Here is a 19,108-nt window from a genome sequence, read left to right as displayed (position 1 = left end):
GGTGCGAGGCACACAGCGGTCACCAGAGAGGACCTTGGAAATCGAAGATCAAGAGTACTCCCACCATAGCTAAGTACTCACGCGAGAGTACCAACCTATTAATGCTGAGTCTGTTGGTGCCCCTCCTCGATGGAGTCCGCGGAAGGTCCGATCCTTGGACACTTTCTTATAAATGAAGGTTGATCACTGCCTCGTTTCTCATTTAACGCTCCATCCCTCGTACCTGGAGGGATCGGTGTGCACATGTATACGAACGTAACCACCAGCGATCGTACATTTATCTCGTTCACCGCGAGTGTACCGTGCACCAAATTAATAGTGACACCCTGAACGTTCCTCCTCGAATTCTGCACGAGCAACCGGAACCGATAGGCGGCTGCGTTAAACACGTAAGTATTTATTACGTGATAAGTGACGCGTGCGACAAGACGCGGTTGTTAAAAGTAGCTGGATCAGATACCGAAATAATGCCCCATTGTGATGTTCCTTTTTTCTCATGGGTGAATGGACGGTGCGAACGAAACTCGCACACCACTCTGTGCAAACGTTCAATTTTTTCACATCGTGTAAAATCGATGCAAACTTGATAATATTGAATCGAATGTTGGACAATACGGTGAACATTAAATATAGTCGGTGTAATTCGAATTGTTCGATTCCAAGGAGACTCAACATTTCATATTGTAGACGTGCTTTTGTTTTTAGTGAATAGTTGTGGCACGGTATAGGAGCTATCAGAATAGTGTTATTTTGTTTATTTATAAACATTTTTGTCGCAGAATTTTTCACAAGAGACATCATTTTTATTATAAAAGACTATTTTAATTGTAGCAAGAATTCGTAGTATTTAATATTTATTCTCGTATAAAAATGTCACAAATTGAATCATGATTTAACGATGCAGAGTACAATACAAATTTAAATATTTTCTCGTAGATTCATCCGTTTGTGTGCAATTTAACCTTAATAAGGAGAAGTTAGCAGGATCTTTAATATAAATTTTGTACGAAATGTTGAGAAATTTCTGAAACGATTACCAATTGGAAAAAATATAACAAGTAGAGCGGAGAGAATGAATGATACATAATTAAATAAATTATAAAACAACATTCACCCGAAGGAAACGAGAACCATCTGCATAAAAGGTCTCGTATGAAGTCCAAGCAGTAACGAATACAGGGTACAATTTAATTACACATTAATATAGAACTAAGTTTACAGTTTATTCAAATGTTCGACATTTTTCAACCGCAAGGAAGTAAAAATGAAAATCATTGAAACGAGTAGCGAACAGAACTTTATTCTAAAGTGAGAAGTGACTGTAAGAAACTCTTAAGTGACTATGGATATATCGGGTGTCTCGAAATTATTGTCGCGCGAAATGATCAATAAATCGTAAGAGATACAAGAAAACGTGTCAGAAATTTTCTTTATTATCACGACGGATCACAACTCGAAAGGAATGTTTGCAACTTGAATTATTATACAAGTATTACCTCTTTCTACGTGTAATGTGTATCTACTGTAAACTAGTTACCTGATTAACTATTTAAATTTTGTATTGTACTCTACGTCGTTAAGTCACGATTCAATTTATGAAATTTCTATACGAGAATAAATATTAAATATTACAAAATTCTTACTACAGTTAAAATAGTCTTTTATAATAAATTTTAAATATTTTTTAACTGTCAGTAATTTGGCAGAACATTCTTAAACAATACTCTGGCAAGCTTGTACCATTTCTCGGGATATTCTCGACACACCGAGTATATCTCTCGTCCTATCGTTTCAATGATCGCATTCAAATGTTCGATTTCTATATAAATGCACACCGTACTCTGTATAATCATCAAATTTGTCAAATTAATAGAATTCTATCGGCTAGTGTCACCACAGGTTCTTGCAAATAAATTACTTATGTGGTAAACATGTCACCGGCGATTGCAATAAATTATTGGAGAATTATAAATCCTCGTTAGAACGGACACATGACTGTACACTTACGTGCGTTCACGCGGTTTGTATACCGGAACTCATTCCAAACGTACGACTCACGGATTTCTTACGAAAAGCTTACGGTTTCAAGTTTCAATTTAACTATGTATCAAATAATTTACAAGGATATGTGTCCCGATACGCGCGTCGATAAGTGATCGCCGCGTTGCGGGTAGAGACTACGATTGCGGTATTGTTTTGCATTATTTGCGCAACACGTGTTACGAAAGTGTAAACAGATACAATCCGGTACAATTGCTAACGCGTGCTTTCAAAATCTGCGCGCCGAATCGTGCGATCGTTTAACGCTCCCCTTTAAGAAAAGAACGAAATAATAACGATAAATACAGAGAATGGAATCAATCGAAACTGTAACGGATTATTTTTAATACACGTGACGGTGAAAGTATGCAGAGATAAACAACGTTAAAAATTCTAACGTATTGTACAAGCTGGATATTTAGATATTGATTAAAAATATTATTTTACGTTGAACGTAAAAAATGTCCGTGTATTCATCAGAGATAGATACATTATTCGATATCGGGTGATCGACAATATATATACATTCAAAATTATTTTATTTCCTAAATTTAATTTTAATATTTAAGGAACAACCTGATAATTCACGGTTGCAATTGCTTCGAAATCCGTAACAACGAAAATCAACGCGTTTCGGCGAGGAGCCATGTTCAGTGAACGTCGTACGTGTATCCGCTCGGTACAAAAGTAACAGAAGACGCATTCATCCTTCGAGGATAAAGTTATTAACTGGGAGAACACCAGGATAGAATCCGCTATCGCTCCATTAATTATGAGCGATACAGCGCGCTCTTGAATGTGGCAGCCAGCTGACTAATTGAGAGGCCCGCTATTCCGTATCCAATCAGGATTCCAGCTACCGGGTATACGCCCATAAGGCTCGTTCAGCCTTCGATTTAATATCACCGGGCAATTATAGAAACCTGAGTCGCGTATCGATCACACCTATGTTACCCGTCGTTGCACCCATTTTTCATCCCGCGATCTCCTTAGCCGAGAGAAACACATCCGATCGATCCGCATTATAAATCGATTTATTTCCATATCTCGATAGCTACCGTATCAGAGCTCTTATCCGGGTGAGAGAACGATCAGTTCCTGGGTCAAGAGGAACGCTATACCGCGTGTTAATAGGAAGGTGGAAGAAGTGATTTTCGTTCGGTAGTTTTTCTTAGAAAGGTTGACTCGAAATGTCGGATTTAATGTGATCCTCGACTCCTTCCAAAACCTTCCAGGAGAGAAGACACGGTACATTTACTTGGAAAGAGGACTTGAATGATCCTAAGTGACCTTGAAACGTATCATCGGGACAATGAATTCGCTTCGAAACGGGCCACGTGGCTATTTTTAACGAAGATGTACTGTGACAAAAAGCAAAGGTTACCTTGCCATTTCGTAGGTATTCCAGTACCTTTGTTCCTCGGAGCCCGTTCTGCGTGACTCTTTTATTTCCCAAGGTACAGAATAGAAATCGTCTTAGAGGTCGCCATTTTCAGACAATTGAAAACATTCGAATGTTCGTGACCGACCAGTGAACACTCCAAAAGAATGAAATTTTCCAGTATTATTTCCAGGAACAGGATAAATTTCTTCGGTGTATCATACCTTCCAAGAGGACTATATTTAAACAAACGCTTTTATTCTTAATAGTTTAATATAGAAACATATTCCGTTCGCGTATGCCGAGCGTCGTGGTGGCTGGGTCTCGCAACAATAATCGATACGTTGCAAAATCGATAATTCGTATAAATTTTTCTTTATCGGCTATTACAATTTAAAATAGAATACTTTGAGGAACACGGTACTTCGCAGCGAACGTTTACAGAAATTACCTCGGTAACTGTGATCGTATTATTCCAAGTATCGAGAGCTCTACTGTACAGTTGTAGGGGTAGAAGAGAACTGTCGTTGTTACACTGGTATTTTATTCTATTGTTTCATTGTTGCGAATATCATTCCGTTCTGTTATTTATGAATGTTTTTTTGCACCGTTTTGTTATTTATTGATACTTAACTGTACAAATTTACGGAAAGAAGTTAAACAGTGGATGCGATTCTCGAAAAATGAAAGAGAAGTCGAGTGGTGTATTTTTGTTTGCAGAGGAAGATATTCTACAGAATCTTACATAATCTTAAAGAAAACTTTATTTTCATTCGATTAACTCTTTCTCTCGTTACTCGTTCATTTATGTAGATACATACGGATATTAGTCTCACCAACGAAACACATTTTCATGTTGTTTAATGCACGTGATTCGTATGAAACGTGGTAATATATCGTCTGATCGGAATGTTTAATTGGCGTGGAGGCGTAACGTTGTGAATAATAGTGTCTTGAGTATAACTTTAATCACCGTAACCACAAGTGCGCCACGAAACGAATAATTAAAAAGCAAACTACGCGCGTGCAAATACGATTTCACGCCAAATTATCCACCAACGGAAAATAGTGGCGCTTGGACACACCGTTTTTTCTACAATTTTGCAAATTGTAATAAATATTAAAAACCAACTGTGTTATCGTTTCAGAATCAATAATTACATTTTTATACCGCGATAGAAGAGAAAAATATCAATATTACAATCAATTCGCGTCTTTTTCCAATTTATAATTTCTACGAATCTTGATTAGAAAAACTATCAACAATTTAGACTATTTAAAATTTTCACTAACCGTCAATATTAAACATTTACGCTTGCTCTCAAAATTTTGCTTGCTGCGAATTTAAAATTTACGTATACACACCCTCGGTTGGAAATTTGCACTCACCATCGATATTAAAAATTCGAATGTGTACAAAATACCCGGTAAAGTTTCTTTATTCTTAATATAAATTGTAAATGTGACGTTACAAACGTTAACATAGACCGTTCCATCGAGTTTAAAATGCTTCTCGCAATGAATTACGGAACCGTTTAAACATTTCTGAAAACGACAAAGTAAGTGAAATAAATACAATACTTTCGTCACGCGATTTTACACGATCATTAGTCAAGATTCTGGTAAACGATTGGATGGATTACCTGTACTCGTGCTATACATTTTCCTCGATTTCTTGCTCGCTGGGTGTGCACACGAATAGAATAAATTTACCGTTTCTCCTTGAACGTATTAATTAATCATCGAGAAACGGTACAGGTTACTCGTTCTGTCATCGTACCACGATTAATCGGTCTACTCGTATCGGCGGTAAATTTATACATACTTTTCAACCAGGTATGATAAACTTTACAATTTTTTTAAACGTAGCGCGATAAACTCTGTCGCGTAAGGTAAATTCCGAATCGAGATTGTATCGTTAATTATGACCAATTTCGTTCGAAATTCGACAAATAATCGCAGTTTCTTGCACATCATCGCGCGAATTAACGAACGTATAATCGAAGTAACTACACGAGGAAACATATTGCGAGAGAACCATTATTTATAGTAATTGCATACGTTAGAGGCATTCCTTATTTACGCATAATCCGTTAACTATCATTTCTCACATAAGTCGTAAGAATTGGTTACGCTTGTTTAACGCTCGTGGGCACGTCCATAAAAGATCGTAACGCAGAAAAGGGGAAAAAAATGGTAATCTCCTTCGTTTTCGCGCAATCTGCGGACAAGAACGTCCAACGTCCAAGTGATGTACCCGTACGTGTCTTACACGACAGGATCAAGGTCTACGTTTTTGCGAAATAATAATTTCATTGCACGCGTGCAACGATCCATTCCTCGATAACGTAAGGTACAAAACGTTCGAAGTACCTACGAGCTCGGTTTTCATTTCTTATTTGATCATCGAATCGAGCGACGCGTACCGGCCTCAAGGTTTCTCACTATTTGCAGAAATCGTTGGGTGGAGTTAGGTGCTATTTAGAAAAAAAGTCAACTCCGATGAATAACGAATTCTGATCCGAAGATAATATTTAACATTTGCATTTCCATGAATATACAAGCAGTATCCGGTGTGGAAAACACCGATAGCCGTATTTCTCCAGTACGGTTCTAATGAAATCGAGATCGTTCCATTTAGACGACACGTTTATCGAAGCGAAATTTACGATTCGATAATTGTAAGTCCACCGGGGCACATTGGCTGCGAACCGATGACGTCGTCGTACGGGTATCGGAAGTTCTCTCTTTGGAGTTGTTGTTTGTTTTCTTTATTCTTGTTCGTTTGTTGGCCCAATCCATCTACCTGTACGCGATCCGTGCGAACGAGAGGGAAACGTTCTTACGATCGGTGATTTATTAAAACAAAGAGAACTTCGGATTCTAAGAATAACGATATTCAAATACGAGTAGCAGCAATCACCGCCAACGATGAAACACAGACGTTTATTATTAGGCACGAGGCTAGTTTTTCGTTAGAGTACGTGTCAATAGTTGAAACAGTCCCTGTCAGAGATTTATGTACATCGAACTTTCGAATAGACGAACGATCCGATACTATAATCTCCGGCAAGAGTTTTTCGATCAAACGAGATAACACCGGTAGCCCAAGTTTGCGCATACTTTCTAAATACTCGTTTCTTATGTCTCGCGCGAAACGATACACCAGTCTTTGTTACATTTCTGGGGCGAATTGTTCCACACACGAATAATAGAATTAACGTTATTAAAACGATAATTTCCGTTCCGTCTCAATGATTTTGGTTCAAGGCGACCGAGTCATGCACACGCGTCACAATCCTACAGAAATGCGCGCGGACGTTTCCACCGAACATTTGCCATTCGTTCGCAGTGTCCTTTTATAGACAAATAGTCAGTGATAGTCCAACCGCTGCCTACACAGTGTCCCGGTCGCGTTTGGGATTCGATTTAGTACTTAAAAGTAATAAAATGAGTTTACCTAAACATATGTACCTGTGTTTACGAAAGTGACTTAAAAATTGTCACTTAAACGACGCTGTAAAGAAAAAATGTAGTAAGAAAGAACAGTCGCAGAGAAGAATAATTTTTCCAAATTTCAAATCAATTTCTAAGAATATTTCAATTGAAAAGAATAGCTTGCTTGTTGCGTATTTACGCATAAGAGAACAAACAGCGAAAGGAAATTTACAAATTCAAAACGTGTCACGAAATTTGAATCCTTGTAAAAGATGTTAACAGATATCGATACATTGTTACATGTGTTGACAAAGACGATACAAAAGGCAGAAAAAAATGTGAACGCCGGGGAACGATTATTATTATAATAACACCGTGAAAAATTACATATTTAATTCACATGGATTAGGAGTAATGTTTTATTCATGTTTGGAATAATATGTCATGTTTTATTCATATTAAGAATAATATTTCATCTTTTATTCATATTAAGAACAATGTTTACGCGTTTCGCCATCTGCGGACGCGATTCGCTTTTCCCATTATGTCGTTACTGGTTTCTATCCCACAACGCTCAAAACACACTATAATTATCAAACGACTATTTTAACGAGCAACCATCGTGAGACAACTGGCTCATAAGCGGTTGTCGGACAATCAGTTGCCTAAACAGTCGTGGTCGTCATCGTGGATACAGTACGAACGCAATTGTAAAAGTTCGATTTTATATACAGGCGATCGTCAAGTGATCGTTTTCTCGAACGTGTCGCTGTCGCCTCGAATAGGTGAGAGAACGGCCTAACCGAGGCCTTAACTACTTAAACGCCGCGCCCGAGTTAACTCGGGCTAGATAGACGTTGGATAAGCAAGTGAAATCGTGCCATCGACTGAAACAATAAAGAACCAAACGAAAGGGAGAAATACAAAATCGATGATAGAAACGTTTTCCTTAATTTTCGTAAGTGCGTTTACAATGATACTTAAAAAATGAACTGCTAAGAATAGTTCAGCGAGGAAATTTAATACGAATACTTAACACGTTGGTTCCAGTATTCGTGCATTCGTTGCACTGTTTGCGCACGTTGCATTCGTGTGCATCCGAATGAACTCGAACGATTAAATATCAACACCCGTAAACGCAAAGTTACGAAAACCGCGTTTAATTACCAAACGATCTAATTTACATTTAGATTTATTCCAATCAGAGATTCGAGTTTTTCTCGTTTAATGATGAAACACACCGATCAAATTCAATGGAACGTGGCAGAATGAGTTAACTGCTTGTCATAAACCGTGTGGATTACATAACGCATCGATACATGATGTCTACCAGCCTGTGTTAATTATCGTGAAAATTATACTTCGCATAGCGTTTACATACTTGTTAACATTTACCCGATCGTAAATATACCCTATCGGATAGTATCTCTGGGCAGTTTGTATTATCGAGGCGAATCATCATTATTCCGTTTCCCTGGTTTCATATAGTTGCATATTCATGCCTCGTATTGATCGCGGATTTAAGTACCAGCCAGTTGTAAATTGCAATTAGGGAAGTTTCGAGCGAGTAACCGGCGAGTGAAAGTAAAGAGTACTCGATGATTAGATGACGACCGAGTGGACGAAGCACTGCTCGTTTCGAAGAAATTAAAATCTCGAAGAAATATGACATTTTTTTTTCCACAGGACACGATGTTGAGCACGGTGTTCCAGAAATTACAATTCCTGTACAAACCTTACGCATTGGCCGTTGTTTCAATCGGATACGTACTTGGAGAACTAGGTCATTATTTAATTGGTAAGATTCATTGAATTCTACATGTTATACTTCCTCTTCCTTAAAACGCTCAGCTACGTATGTTCTTGTAAATGTGCACCGAGATAATTAGGAGCGATGCAAAAGAAGTATTTACTACTCTTTTTACGAATACATCGTGAAGAAAAATATGAAGACATTATTACTCGTACTAAAACGGAAAATATGCTCAATCATTTTCAAGATCCGTGTTAATACAGATATTTGTAAAAGAGTACGATCTACTAAAGTGGGTAAACGAGTCGTTTATGAAAACTCGAATGTATAAGTTTTTAACAATGATCTAGTTACACGTTACGATTTTACAGTAAAATTACAAACAGTATTTTGTTACTTTCGGTATACAACAATTTTTCCATCGTATAGTATAACAATATTATGACATCGAGCAAAAATTGCTTCGAGTAAAAGTCATTCGAATTGATAAAAAGATTAAAATTATATACAAATGTAACAGTATTGTTATTTAATAATAGAATATTTATACCGTACCCACAACAATAAAAGAACAATGATGTCTCTTTTAGGTCGTCAACTTCGATAGAACCATTGTCCTAATATTATTATCACACTCGTGACAAACTCTTTACGAACAAATTATTTTTCCTTACCTTTACTCGTCGAATAAATTGATGTTTGATCGTTTCATTCTAGGACAAACTGCATAATTACTTAATACTTGTTCTCAAGGTGTCACAAGCAAAGCGACAGCGGAGGATTTACACTACGGTGACATTTCCTGCCAATTAAACTCGACCACGTTGGCCATTATAGATCTTCCGATCCAATGCGAGGCAGCGAAGAACGAAAGTTTGTAAGTGTTTCTATTGTTCCTATTGATTTCAATTGTCATTAAACTTTTCAGCGTTCTATTTATCGTTTGATTTTACTTGCAACGCTTAATGCAATTTCAGTGTTCAATAAAAGAACATAATGTTTTTGTAACAATATATAATATAATAATATTTTTACACGTACAATACATTATATAATACTATTTTTATAATTATAACACATTATACAATTTATGTTAACACATGGTATTTACAACAGTGTTATACACAAGTTTGCACAAACAGAACACGACTGAAACTAAAAGACTAACACGTTATTTCGAATAATCGTTACTTATTTGTACCGTACGTGTCGTTAACTTTTGTCAACGTGAATACGAATACTTTTCACGTTAGAAGAAATACTTTTTGTCAAGTGTTGCATCGGTACTTTCACTCATTGTCAGTATGCACGTGAACAGTGTCCACGAACGTACCCACGTTACCTTCGATTGAATTAGAGCCGCTTGTCGAAGGTATTTTGTTTCGCAGCTGTGAGTCCCTGGAATTGAACGGTTCTCGCTACTGTGAATGGAATTACAATGGCCTTGGTCTGGACTATCAAATCTTGGCTGGACCAAGTTTCATCGCCGTGTTCACGATCGTTGGCGTTGGATTGGGTATAGCAGCGGACAGATACAACAGGTACCAGTTAACGACAAATCATTATTAAATTACATCCACAGTGATTACACAACGCGTACCGTTGCACAGACAGCCGATAGCGTTGCAACACCTCTTTATAATTCTGTAGCTGTTTCTAAAGTTTATCATCGCGACTAGAAACGTGAAACTGTTCATTGTACACCGTTAGATCGTTCTACAAGCGATACATGTTTTATTATATAAGTATTTCTTATCCTATCTCCGATGAATATTCTTCGAACGTGAATCATGGTTTCGGTATCAAATATAGAGTATCGAACCGTATTGTTTACTCTTTAGAATACTATGCGACTGTGGATGTAAAACTATACAGTTCGTTATACACCGTGTTGTACGGTTAATACGGTCCGCACGTACTTCTTTTTTACGAGAAAGATCGACAAGAAGAAAACTTTATTTAATATATGAATTTATATACAGATATGAAATACAATTTACAAGGACGTAAGTGGGAACGCAACTGCGTATCTATAATATAATACGGTTCCGCGTAGCTCGACACCGTGTAACCTGAGAATTCACTGTGTAAAAAGATTACAAAATAACAAACAAAGGAAAATTCTTTGAAACGAAAGAACTGTGATAAGCACTCGCTTTGATCTAGAATTTTACTGAAATTTGGCGCACACATTGTATCTCTTAAAATGATCGTCTACAGGCCCACTTCGTACGTAGTACAACGCAAACTAGGATCAAATATTTTTGTTTAAAGATAAAAGAGCAATAGGGAACAAAAATTGCGTTTTCTAATCGGTTTGAAAATACATCTTGCACGACAATTATTATCGATGTCTTTCATAACGTTGTTTATACAATAATTTATATTCGATCGAGGTTCATACTTCGATAACAGTTGCACGTTTCAAACGAAATAGGAAATTGTTTATAATTTCGAGAATATTCATTTCCAAGTTACGTTTCTTAGAAATTTGTTTCTCTGTTCGACGAGTACTGTTTGCTCTGAGAAATCTGAAATTTTTTTTATACCCTCTGTACGATCTAAAATCGAATTCCTTTTACAGGGTAAGGTTGTTAACCATTTGCACCTTAATATTCAGTGCCGCAATCATTCTAATGGGAGCGGTCAAGGAATACTGGCAATTGGTACTTCTTCGTATGATATTAGCAGCCGGGTAAGTTGAATAAAACGTTGCAAAATAGATACGTGTAATAGATAATATAATACGTATGATAAAAAATGTTAACATACAGGGAGGCAGGATGCAATCCTCTGGCTACGGGTTTACTTTCCGATTGGTTCCCCGAAGAACAACGAGGACTCGTAATGTCAATTTTCAATTGGGGCATCTATGGTGGTTATGGTATTGCATTTCCGGTTGGACGTTACATACCGAAACTTAACATTGGGAATTTGGTAAGTAGAATTTAAATTTACATATTTTGATGCGAAACTAGTGATAATAACTAATATTGTAATAGAGATTTATATCAAATTATTACTTTTAAAAATTGTGTCATTACAGTTTCTTCCTAAACAAGATTCACAAACTGTGTATTGGGAGGATGATGTTAATTTAAATAAAAATACTTTTGACTTTTTGGTTTTTGTAAATACATTACTTCTATAAAATTATTTACTTCTTTAATTAATTTTCACATATATTTACAAACATATGTGAAACTTTATTATACACATAAAATTATCGTTGCAGTGTCTATTAAAGAAAGCGGTACTCCTTGAGTATAAAAGTTCATTGCATACGAACTGCAAATTGTGAAATATTTTTCACCTTCTGAACAATTTTAAAATCACATTTTAACTTACGTAAACGTGAAAGGATTAAATTGGCCTGTTTTTAAAAATCTACCCTATACACGATAACACTCGTTCATACCTGAAAATTATATATAAACAGGGATGGAGGGCGTGTTACTACGGAGCTGGTATAATCGGACTGATCGTCGCTGTTTTTACATTCACCCTTTCCGAGCCTGAGAGAAAGACAATCGGTGAAGAGGAAACCAACAAAGACGGAAAGAAAGTACGAATCTGGAAGGTGATCTTGCAACCGAGGATTCTGCTTTTGTGCTTAGCCGCCAGTATCAGACATTGCGGTAAAGGGCAATACCTTGATACAAAGGATTTAAATACGTTTTAAGAGTCTGTTAACGTCTACGTGCCTGGTCCATTCTAGACAAATATAACGATTAACTTATAATAATTAAATAGACGGGTCAAGGAAGAGTAAAGATGGTCTCGAAATATTTCAAAATAGAACTGACCAACGCGCAAAAATAAATGTTCAATTATTCAATACGGTACAAATTTCTTCTAAATTATTGTTTCGTGATTATTCAAAGTGCTAACTTTTAATAATTCATTTTTTACGTTCGATAACTTTTACTTGTTACACTTCTCGATCGTTTGAAATATTGTTTTTAATTTCAGGGGGTATGTGTTTCGCCTACAATTGCGATCTCTACTACAGGGACTACTTTCCTGACTATGACCTAGGCTGGTGGTTGTTCGCTGTGACGATCGTGATCGGAAGCATCGGTGTCGTGGTCGGCGGTGTAGTCAGTGATAAATTTGTAGCGAAAATGGGAATCAAATCGCGAGTAGCGTGTCTGGCCATCAGTCAGATCATAGCTACACCGTTTGCGTTCGGATCGGTGTATTTTACACCTCTCTGGGCAATGATCACACTTGGAATTTCATACTTCTTTGGTAAGCAACGCGACGATCGTGTAACAACTTCCTTGGATTTACAAATACAAAAATATGTATCGAACGCGTTTGTATTAGTTCGAAAATTGACCGTGAGAAGTATTATATTTCTTTCTTAAGTAATTTTCTTCGGAGTTATCGAGTTTATTATTATTTTTAAGCAGAACTACTCGATAGCGTAATATGTCCTCGTAGTGATCTTGAACTCAGAAATCGAAAATCAAACAATAAGAAACACAATTGTGCGTTTTACTCGATACGAATAGTTTGAAATATTGCACACTCCGCGGATCGGTGAAGTTGCATTCGAGTGAACAATTGTCTATTATGAACAGTGAATTTACGTACGAATACGTTTCTAATTGCAGCTGAAATGTGGTTTGGCATCGTATTCGCCGTAGTCGTAGAAATAGTTCCTCTCCATCTGCGGTCAACTACCATTGGTGCTTTCTTATTCGTCATGAACAACATCGGCGGAAACTTGCCAATACTGGTCGAACCGACCAGACTTGCTATTGGTTATCGAGAATCTCTTTACATCTTTTATGCTGGCTTTTACGGCATCAGTAAGCGATCGAACGATTACATAAGTAACGAACGCCAATTACTGGTGGTTGGGCACTTTGATTTTAATTCTTCTTAAACTATTATCAAACTTTTTTTAAGGTTCCATCATGTTCTTCCTCACCACATTCCTAATGGACGGCCCCAAGGAAGAAACGAAGACCGTCGCTAGCACCAAACCAGAATTAGGATACGACAACGATATGTTTACAAATGACGATGAACGTTCACCACCGTTGGAACTTCCCCGATTGTATCCGGAACCACCGTATCGTTTTGAGAACTCCAGGTTATAGAGTAAACAAATACGATTCGTTAAGTGTAAATAGTATCCAAAGCGATTCGAACGACTGTTAGCTGTTCATAACAGCAATACGAATATCGATTAGTTTTTCTACATCTCGAATGAAAGACCACACATTGTTTACTTTTCTGAAAGGATAATTGTAGGAAGCATTCGATTCAACCGGAACAAGTATCGAGTCGTGACACGTGGCATGCCCGAATTTAAATCAAAATTAAGAATACTTTGACCTCCCGACAAAACTGTAAACTTTAAGTTTAGTGTGCACATAATTTTCAGCTTCTAGATCTTACGAATAATTACAACGGCGTTTCATACATCCTCAACTATCATGAGAAAAAAAACAAACTCACTGTAGGACACTGTTCAAGTAGCGAAAAACGTACAATTTAGAGAATCTAGTGATAATGATAAACTTTCGTGCTCAAGTTCGTTTAATTTTTGTATCAACTTTAAACGCGCGATCGAACGTAGTCGTGACGAGTTTTTTTTTTATCAAACAATATGAATTGTTTCTGTCCTACTAACGGTACACGTTCATTTTTTATTCAGTGTAAAAAAGACACATTGTAGGCAAATAATATTTTACGCATAAATGTAAGCGTCACACTTAGCATCAAAGATATAAAATAATTAAGTGTAGATTCCCCAATGCAATTCCTGTTTAGCATAAGATTTCTAATAAACAGTGCTACCGAATATTATAGTTTCGGACTTGTTTCATTAGTAAAGTACAAAATGACAAGTATGAATTGGTTTTATTGTTATTGTATATTAAAAACAGTTTGTTGAATATACATGTATACGTGTCTACACAGGTATGCAAAATACATGTTCAAACACACACACGACGCACCAGCTATGTAATATGTGATATACAATAGATTTGATACCGAGATTTATTATCAAATCACGTTTTATGTACAGATTATTTAATATAAATAAAGGTACTTTATTTGTAATGTACAAAATAGTGGGAGAGTATCCTTGAAATTTCAAGGCTTCGCGTAAGATTTGTCATGAAATGTTGTGTACATATTTACATAGTCGTACTGGCGAAAATACTTTGACACGTTTATCAATAAATAGTTTATCCCATTGTTATCATGTAAAGTATTACAACATTCATTACACTCTTATAGTTAAACAGGGTATTCCAGAACTGTAGTTACGAACAAATGGAATTTACATAAAAAAGGTTTAACGAACGTAAACCTTCAAGAAAATTGAAGCTTTTGGAATATCTTAAAAACTAAGAATATTTTAGCTCGCAATCCAATGTTTATTAAGACACGTATGTTCCTTTCTGTAATAAGCAAGTCTGTATGGAAACTATAGTTCTAAAACTTCCTGTTAAATTATTATACGTAACATACGTATTTCATAAATGCCACGATATAAAATATCGATGTCGCCGCATAAATAAACACGAAAACTAAATCTTCAGTACAGCCTCATCGGTATTGACGAATATTAACAATTACGTAATCGAATTACGTAAACGTAGAATAATTTAAAATATACATATAATACTAATAAAAGTTCACCGAAAGGAGCAAATGATTGGTGAAGCAGATACTATTTGTTTAATATAAGTTCAGTTGTGTAATATAAATACGTTGGAAAATCATACATTCGTTCGCACAAATCCGTGCAGTACTGCTCATGAAACGAATCGGTACAACTCTGTTTGAAACGTAACTAAATTTACGTGTACAACACCGACCAACATATAAGAGAATTTTACAACAAAGGTAAAATCTTGGCTCAGAAGTCAAACTCGATTGTAAAAATTGTTTCGACGTTATTTCTTAAACTTTAGCTAAAGTTGAAAAGATGAAAGAAAATAATGACAAACATTTTCTGTCTCGTGTAAACACAACTTCAAATCTCAGTAATCACGTGACGACAACAAACACATCGTTGAGACCACGCAACAGAGAAAGAAGATACCCAACTGTCCGCGAGAATAGGTAAGAAAACTATGTATAATATTAGAATTGCATTCTCAGGCTTATCGTTTCTCGTTGAAAAACTCGACGAAAGGACCGGTTAACGTTCTCTTAACGCGTAAAAAATCTTTTTCCTACAACAGACTGTACTTCGTCGTGTACGTACATACATCAAAATACGAATCCTCGAACACGATTCACATTACACCTATTACACGTACATTTGTGGACATTGTTTTTCATCGTATACCAACGTGCACCGCGAAAGTTCGTTATCTCGTCGCGTTGCACACTCGTGTCAACATTCTCAAACGTTGCGTCCACGGACGATCTACATTCATACGTACATATAAACCGTCTAAGTAACAAATAAATAACAGCGTACGCCGACAACTGATCCGAAGATATTGTTAAGTGATTTAAGTATTCTGAATAATAATTGAACAGTGCGACGCGAATGAAATGTTAGGAACGTCACGGACACGCGTCAACATTCCTCCGTGGAGGTGCTGGATATTTGGGTGCTGGCGCCGCTGGAGAAACTGCTCCTGCACGTTTCCACGGCCAGCGCTGTGTCCGGTACTTGAACGAACTGAACCTTCTCCTTCGGCCAACGATTCCTACCGTAAACGCAATTGAAGATATTGTACTTGTGGTCCATCTCGAGATGGCTCAGGGTGCTGCTGTGCCTTCTCTTTAATACTTTCTTCGCCATGAGGCTCCTGTTGTTCTTGTAGGACAGCTCCCGTCTGAAGCAGAAGAACCTCCTCAGCTCCCGTTTCACGCGCTTCGAGCGATAACCGAACAGCAACGGGCTAATGTAAGCGGCCAAGATCAAGAAACTGGACGCCAGCACGTCGTACTTGTGGGGCAAATGTTGGTCACTGGGTCGAGGTAAATTCTTCATTACCAACAGTATTACGTACGGGGACCAACAGATCAAACCCATCACAATGACCAGAGCGCTTATTCTGGCCGCTCTGGTCTCCTCTCTGTGTCTAAAGATTGAACCGTTGCTTATCTTATCCTTTAGAGAGCTTATGTAGCTAGATGTGCTCCTGACGCTCGACACACGTTGCAAGCCATCGGTTTTATTCGGCGCTGGTGTGATCGTCACTATCGGTGCCAAAAGACAAGCGGAGGGTTCTATCGCGTTGCTACCGACGATGGTTTCTCGTTCAGTCTTGTTACAAATGGTACTCGAATTCTCGGTCTCGTTGGGCACAGGATCCCCGATGGCGAACGTCGTTGACGATCTATTCTGAAAAGTTCTCGTATCCCCGTCCTGATCCTTCGAATCGATCTCGAACTGGACCAGATGCTCCGATGTTCGATCCTCGGTACAAGCTTCGTTGATTTCTATCGCTGACTTGTCCTGCTCGTCTTCGACGATCGTTTCGTTGGTCCGGTGTCCTTCCTCGACGATCGTGGCAACCTTCGAAGGAGTCTCCGAATCTGTCCGATACGCGCAGAAAGACGTGGAGAATTTCCTATCGAATAGATACATACTTTTGTCCAGAACGTCCAAGTTGTCGAAGCATTCGAAACGTGCCTCGTCCTCGGAGTCGCTGTTCTCGTCGGCGAAGCTTCTCGAGCTCCAGGTTTCTGCTCTGTTCTCGTGCACCGGAGCATCTTGGAGGGACGTTTGCTCACGAACAGACCGATCCTGAGACAACTTCCTTCCATTAGTATCTTCACCGATACTGGAATCGCGACTGGTTTTTATACGGTCTTCTTGGTTGCTCGCGCACCCCGTGGACACTTCCATTCTCTGCAAACCCACCGTGAAAACGATACCCGAGGTAGCTTGATCGTCAGCGATAGGCGGTGATGATACTTCGACTTCCAACGACGAAGAGAAGGAACGTCTTCGCGACACTTGGCCAGTCGGTTGCATGGTCTCGCTGGTTTCGTCGATGGACGACAAACTTGATATTTTCGGCAGCTTACGGAAATCCTCGATGGTCTCGGTCTGCAGACGTTGCAGTCTAGGCTGACCGTTTTGTTCCTCGCTGAAACTAGCGGATGACAGTATCGGTCTGGAGCCGCTACGTCGCGCTCTTTCGGAATTCCGATGCGCCGCCACGTAGATGCTGACGTAGATCCAACAAACAGCGACAAACGGTAGGAGATAGGCGAATATACTGTACAGAATGGCGTAAACGAACCCGTAGGTGATCGTTCCGCCTACGAACGTGGTGTCGAAGATCACAGTGGTGTTCTCGATGAGATCGATATCGTCGTTGATTCTGATGGTTTCAACGGTCTCCAATATTTCAGGGATTCCACTGACGTTCAATTCGCTGGTTTCGGTCTCCAACACCGTGACCGTGGACTCGGTCAGTGAATCGAACGTGGTGACGTTGGACGATTTGGTGTTCTCCCTCGAGGTGCAGGTGAGCCAAAAGCCACGCGGATTCGGATTGAAGAACGCGAGAAAACCAAAAACGATCGCAATCACCCATATGGACATTATCAACATCCCGGATTTCAGTTTGTCAACGCGTGCCCGATAACGCAAAGGATCTACCACGGCGAAATATTGATCCACCGCGATCAAGAGAACCGAGAGTACCGAAGATGTTGTGACGATGGCGATCGCACCTTCCGACATCGCGCAAATACTTCCGACGGACGTCGATTCGACTATTTGCGGAGTGGAACCCGGCGACGAAGCGTCCATTATCAGCAGAGGATTCATGATGGCGCATACCAACAGGTTCGATACGGTTAGATTCATGACAAATCTGAAACCAACAACAACAATCTCTTAAAATCGAAGTGTATAGATTGCTTCTTATATTTAAAGTACAGATTACGAGGAATGCAGCGTTAATGAGCGTAGTACGAATACAACATCTTGTGTAGAAAAATTGAAAATTTGAGGCAAAAAGGAGTAATAAAAAGTACGATTGTAAACAAGAAACTATAGTGTCCACACATAAAGTCAATTACATCCAACAACTAAGTGCATACGAGAAAGGTTTTTCTTGCTAATTAAACAAAGGTTTATTTTTATTAAAGAAGAAAAATAAAATAACGCCAAAATTTGTCCGTCTGTAAAGTTTGAATTTAAGTTCGATTTTATAAATTGAAACATATGTAGTCAAAAGAAACAGAGAACCAATGAAAGAATTCAAGTTATTGATTCTTCATCCTAATTAAGAAAGATTCGAGCTTTCGTAGTTGATGTCTAGGTGTTGCACACCGTCGTACGTCATAGACTTGCATCGATAATTACGATAACAGTGTAACATTCTAAGAATTTCTAGCGTTGTTTATCCATTACACGGTATTAATTTAACCTTTTTAACTTTTGATTGCTGCTTACGTGAAGTACAGACAATGACTCAGTAACGCGTGAAGTGTTCACTCGACAACGTCGAGTACGTTGCTGTAACTTTAATTTCCACAAACTGTTTTGC

The 19,108-nt window shown here is 38.1% G+C and overlaps 2 protein-coding genes across 4 annotated transcripts in view; one reads left to right on the top strand and one right to left on the bottom strand.

Moving 5' to 3' along the window:
• The first annotated feature begins 160 nt into the window (after nucleotides 1–160).
• On the top strand, nucleotides 161–14,833 carry LOC143154017 (hexuronate transporter). Its single transcript, XM_076325759.1, has 10 exons — nucleotides 161–389; nucleotides 8,546–8,657; nucleotides 9,366–9,489; nucleotides 10,001–10,153; nucleotides 11,197–11,307; nucleotides 11,387–11,549; nucleotides 12,052–12,250; nucleotides 12,585–12,863; nucleotides 13,232–13,429; nucleotides 13,530–14,833. The coding sequence occupies exons 2-10, from the start codon at nucleotides 8,552–8,554 to the stop codon at nucleotides 13,721–13,723; spliced, it is 1,527 nt and encodes a 508-aa protein (XP_076181874.1). The 5' UTR covers nucleotides 161–389; nucleotides 8,546–8,551; the 3' UTR covers nucleotides 13,724–14,833.
• Nucleotides 14,471–19,108, bottom strand: part of LOC143154014 (uncharacterized) — a 38,092-nt gene continuing 33,454 nt past the window's right edge. For all 3 annotated transcript variants that reach the window (XM_076325753.1, XM_076325752.1, XM_076325754.1), the window contains one exon: nucleotides 14,471–18,430. In XM_076325753.1, the coding sequence (XP_076181868.1) occupies nucleotides 16,171–18,430 (2,260 nt within the window). In that variant the 3' untranslated portion in view covers nucleotides 14,471–16,170. The remainder of the gene's footprint in view (nucleotides 18,431–19,108) is intronic.

This window comes from Ptiloglossa arizonensis, chromosome 13, assembly GCF_051014685.1.
Source record: "Ptiloglossa arizonensis isolate GNS036 chromosome 13, iyPtiAriz1_principal, whole genome shotgun sequence".
Taxonomy (NCBI): Eukaryota; Metazoa; Arthropoda; class Insecta; order Hymenoptera; family Colletidae; genus Ptiloglossa; species Ptiloglossa arizonensis.
This window is presented reverse-complemented; position numbering and strand designations above follow the sequence as displayed.

Excerpts from the sequence above, each read along its gene's own strand:
- LOC143154017 (XM_076325759.1), top strand. The coding sequence starts at position 8,552 with ATGTTGAGCACGGTGTTCCAGAAATTACAATTCCTGTACAAACCTTAC. Across the intron at positions 10,154-11,196 it reads GCAGCGGACAGATACAACAG|GGTAAGGTTGTTAACCATTT; the intron begins GTACCAGTTAAC and ends TTCCTTTTACAG. Across the intron at positions 13,430-13,529 it reads TGCTGGCTTTTACGGCATCA|GTTCCATCATGTTCTTCCTC; the intron begins GTAAGCGATCGA and ends ACTTTTTTTAAG.